This window comes from Papaver somniferum, chromosome 4 (assembly GCF_003573695.1).
Source record: "Papaver somniferum cultivar HN1 chromosome 4, ASM357369v1, whole genome shotgun sequence".
Classification (NCBI taxonomy): Eukaryota; Viridiplantae; Streptophyta; class Magnoliopsida; order Ranunculales; family Papaveraceae; genus Papaver; species Papaver somniferum.
Window position 1 is genome coordinate 110,741,629 of NC_039361.1, and position 5,029 is coordinate 110,746,657.

Below are 5,029 nucleotides of genomic sequence, written 5' to 3' on the forward strand. Positions count from 1 at the left end.
ATAAGAAAAAATATTTTCTAGGGGAACGACAGGAATTGTCGTGGTGTGTTCCCACTGTGTCTCATATTGATTCTTTTACTCCACAAATGTAAATATGAAGTGGTAAAGAATATTAGATTTTCAGAATGTACACTGATGTTGCTAAAGTGATGAGATCACACATACCAAATGCAAAGTTATCTACAAGGTTACAAATCCTCAATAAGGGATATACACCATAGACTAAGGTGTTGCAACTACACTCAGTGGAAGTGTGGTTGAGGCCGTGGCTCCATAAAGGAAGTTGGAGAAACTACTTGGTTCAATCAATCCTCACCTAGAAAGGAAGTAGGTGAGTAAGGAACAACTTATTTTATATCATCAAAAATCATCTCATAAGATTGTCTTTGAATATGTTCATGAATCAAACTAGAGGACGCTCCGAAGTTTTAAATGATTCTATAGAATAATGAAATCCTGACGGGTTATGAGAATGCATATGAGTCAATGGAAGGATCACGCGTGCACAGTGATGATATAATCCATAAATAGTTGCTACATAAGTAGAGTACAGTGAGATCGAACCATGCTTTATTTTAATTAATTTCAAATAAATAGCATATTTGGCCTACGCAATCCAGGTAGAACTTAGTTCTTTGACAAATATACGGGTATTTGGTGTGGTAGTGCTAACCAACCAAGTATAAATCCTGTGGGATATATGTGGTTATTTGTCACAAAGTGTAGTGAGAAGAATATCGTCTTAAAGTATAAAGAATCACCTTGTGGCGCGAGGTTTCTCACAAACCCCTGGATCGCTTACTCTTTTGAATATCATAATGTTCAGTTAATTAGTTTTCTCAGTTGTTCCAAAGAATTTGAAACATAGTAGATGTGGTTACATCTCTGGAGATTTAGACTCAAAGATATTTGCAAAAGTACATGATGGCCTTTTGCTTCCCAAGTCGAATGACTCTAAACCACGGAGTGTGTTTGCAATTACACTAGAACACTCACTTACTGATTTAAAAATCAGGCGGATGTGGTATACCCGTCTAAGTGACTATTTGATTGGGAAGGGATAAACAAGTAAGGTTTTGTACCATACGTATTAAATAAGTTCCTGATTCAGAACTGTAGCTATCTATGTCGACGGTATGGACATGATAAATACTCTTAATGGAATAAGAGATCTTACAAGCTATTTCAAATCTGAATTTGAGATGAAAATCCTGGGAAATCTCGATATTATCTATGTTCTGAACTAGAAGACCGAGCTTGTGGTATATTATTCCACCAGTTTGCATATGTCATTGTTGGACAATTTAACAAGGACATGCATCCTGTTAGCACTCCCATGATTAGTCGATTTTCAAATGTACATAAATGACCAATTCGTCTAAAGGAAGATGGCGCAGTTGTGTCGGGAGATGAACTTCCCTTATCTAAGTATAATAGACGCATTATTGTACTTAGCATAATGTTCTCGACCAAATGTTACATCCTCAGTGAACTTGTTATCTAGATATAGTTCAGTGTCAATGCAACGTCATTGGAATGGTATAATGAATGTTATCATGTACTTAAAGGTCACCATTGACATAAATGTGTTTTATCCCTGCAAAAACATTAAAAGGAATGCTAATGAAAGTGCAATCCAAAAGTTGTTGATTATAAAGGAACAAGAATCTCTTCTCCAACGAAAGTAATCAGGGGGAGATACGGTAGACTATTTTCTAGGTCATTACCGATATTCAGTTTCGAAAAGTACATAACTAGTCTAGAAAAACTCTGAAAGTAATCAGGGGGAGATGCCGACATCAGGGGGAGGATCCAAGGATATGATGTCGACATATTTTACTTCGAAATTGAAGCTGTGTTGTACTCTTTTTTCCTTCGATCGAGAATAGTTTTTCCCAAAGGGTTTTGTTATTCGACAAGATTTTTAGCGAGATAACACTAAAAAAACATCAAGTATGTTGAACGTTGAAGACATAAAGATCGCGTTGTTATTACTGAAAATATCTGAATCAAAGAAATGAAATGCGATAGTCTGTTAAGCAACGTAACTTCCAGAATCAACAACATGGTCTTATAAACATTCAAGTCACCAAACTACAGTGTGATAAACTCCTTTTGACTGCATTAGACTAATGAAAATTGTCTGACATCAGGGAGAACATCTACTGGTGTGTTGAACTATTTTTCTTCACCGAGGTTACTTTTTCCTACGGGGTTTTGTTACTCGGCAAGGTTTTTAATGAGACAACAACAAACATTGGGAATGTAATTTCCCAACAAAGGCTATTGCCTTTCCCATGAGGATTTTCTGCCTTCAGAGTTGTGAAGCAACTAGTCAACTTCAACGGAGCAAAATGATCATCTGCGACGATCACCTTTACTTGCATCTGTCATGTTGTACTCTTTTCCCTTCGTCAAGTTATTATCCCACTGGTTTTCTTTTCCAAGGTTTTAATGAGACAACATATTCGAGTCCAACTATGTTATAAGTTTGCTTAATGTTGTACTCTTTTCTTTAGTTCAGGTTTTGTCCCTATGGGTTTTCCTGACGAAGTTTTAACGAGGCAATTAACTTAGACTCGTCGATCTTTGAAGATCGTATTGCATGTGATGAACTACATGTAAATTGCGAGACAACATGTGAAGTACTACATGTGAAGAGTTGTACCAAGGTTTTATCCCACTGGGTTTTTTCTTGTCAAAGTTTTAATGAGGCAATTGATTTCGGCACAAGTCATCAAGAAGAGGACGACATTTGAAGAACTACATTCGAAACACTAAATGTGAAGCACTGCATATGAAGTTCTATTGGATCGCACAAGGGGGAGTGTTGTAGGGCTTACAACTCATAATGTGCGGCCCAACTAAATAGATAGGATTTGTCTTTCCATGTATATATATATGTTACTGTATCCATGTAACCCTATTAATGATCAATAAGAAACTCTGCCTCTTTATATATGGTTTTCACCTTTCTCACTGCAAAACATTCTTATATCTTATTCTCAGCCTAGCCTCCAGCTGTTTTGCTAGCTGGAATTGAAAATTACTCCCTAATGATGTATCGACCCTAGTTAGCAATTCGGGATTCGGCAAACGTACGGAACGGCAAATGTACGAGTATTATACGGTTTTGTAAAATCCAGATTCGGTCCAAAATTCGGTCAACGGGACGTGATTCGTCAGTAATTCGGAACGGCATACGTACGTGTATAATTCGATTTATAAATGTGAGTTCGGCTCTGAAAATTCGGTATCTATATATAACAAATAATTTGTATTTATAAGGTCATAGACCAATTTTTATGCATATGTGTGAGTTATTTAAAGAAAAAATAAACTTAATATGATGATATTAATAATATATACAACATTAGTTATCCAAGAGGACATCGTATGGTGGTTTAGATGCTTGGTTAGTGAGTTTGAGATCTCTCTCACCTTCACCTTCACCTTCAAATCTCTTCGGTCGTTTTTGTTTCATAAAAATTACAACACGTCTAATATTCGGTCGTGTATGCTCGGAAGGCAGTAAAGCCCAAAAAATGGAGTCTTTGGAAAGTAAAAGCTAAAGAATTTATGGCGAATTAAGCGGACGTATCATTCGGAATACGTAAAATTCGTGAACGGTTCGCGAATAATCCGGAAATGCCACATAATACGCGACTTGGGTTCGGAGTTGCAAATGTACGCGAATAAAACGGTAAAATTCGTGATACGGAAAAATTCGCGAATGATTCGCGAATCATTCGCGAACTTACTAACTAGGGTATCGACCCCCTCTAATTCTACCAACAAATACAGCAAATGATAACAACCGGCAGCCTTGAGATTTAAATAAGGAATCCCCGTACCTCATTGGAAGTATCGTAACAAACGAAAAACTCTCTCCAAATACCATACGTGTCGTACAATGATATGGTGCAGGCTCCCTAATACCTACGTCAAATATCACTCCAAAGTCCAAAACAAACTAACTAACAAAATTATTATTCTAGATCCACCCACCACCATTCACTAGAGAATCAAGATTTCTCTTCTTCTTCTTCTTCTTCCTCAGAGAAGAATGAAAAACTAGAGAGAAATTTAGAGTGAGATAGATAGATTGAAGTGATGGGGATTGAGGAGAAGAAACACCTAGTTTTCACATACGGAACCCTGAAAAAGGGTTTTCCAAATCATGTTCTTTTAGAAGATTTGATAAAATCAAGTGATGCTGAATATTTAGGGATTTACAAATCAAAAAACGAATACCCATTAGTCTGTGGTCCGTACAAAGTTCCGTTTCTGTTGAATTTTCCCGATTCAGGTAATCAGATTTTTGGAGAATTGTATTCTGTTTCGAAATTGGGGTTAGATCGAATGGATGAATTAGAAGGGATTAGTAATGGGCATTACGAAAGACTTCCTATTCAGATTGTTTCTGCTGCTGCTGAAGATGAAGAAGAAGAATCAGGATCAGGTGGATCGATTGTTGAAGCTGTGGCTTATTATGGACATAGGAATTACGCTGAAGAATTATGGAAAAGAAATGGGCAGAAAGGGTTTTCAAAGTATTCTGAGGAGGAAGCTAAAGGTTATATTAGGAGAAAAGATAGGCCTAAAAATGTTACTTTTATTCAACATATTAATCTTTTTATTTCTGATTCTTCTTCTTCTGATTCTAATTGAAACCATGTTTTTTTAATTTCTGTTTCTCATTATGACTATGATGCTCAAGTATTTGTGTAATGTAATTAGGGGTTGTTTAATGCAGATTTAGAAAACTATGTCATTGTTAATTTCTTTGAATAATCTGAAATCTGAATTTATCTTACACTTGTCAGGAATGTATTTCTGGCACCTGTAGCCTTGCAGTTTAGACAGGAGTAAAAGCTATTGTCTTTCAGTGTGGATATTAAGTGTCTATACATCTACTTCCATTTGATCCATCTTGGATATAGTTAAGCCATTTGATATACCTGTTAGCTGGTAGGTTGTGTAAGAGTGTCGTCAGATAGTTATGATTGTTTTGTCAGGTTGGAAATTG

At 36.3% G+C, this 5,029-nt stretch overlaps 1 protein-coding gene across 1 annotated transcript; it reads left to right on the forward strand.

Moving 5' to 3' along the window:
- The first annotated feature begins 3,961 nt into the window (after window positions 1–3,961).
- On the forward strand, window positions 3,962–4,829 carry LOC113276329 (putative gamma-glutamylcyclotransferase At3g02910). Its single transcript, XM_026525920.1, has one exon. The coding sequence runs from the start codon at window positions 4,114–4,116 to the stop codon at window positions 4,669–4,671; it is 558 nt and encodes a 185-aa protein (XP_026381705.1). The 5' UTR covers window positions 3,962–4,113; the 3' UTR covers window positions 4,672–4,829.
- Window positions 4,830–5,029: the final 200 nt, after the last annotated feature.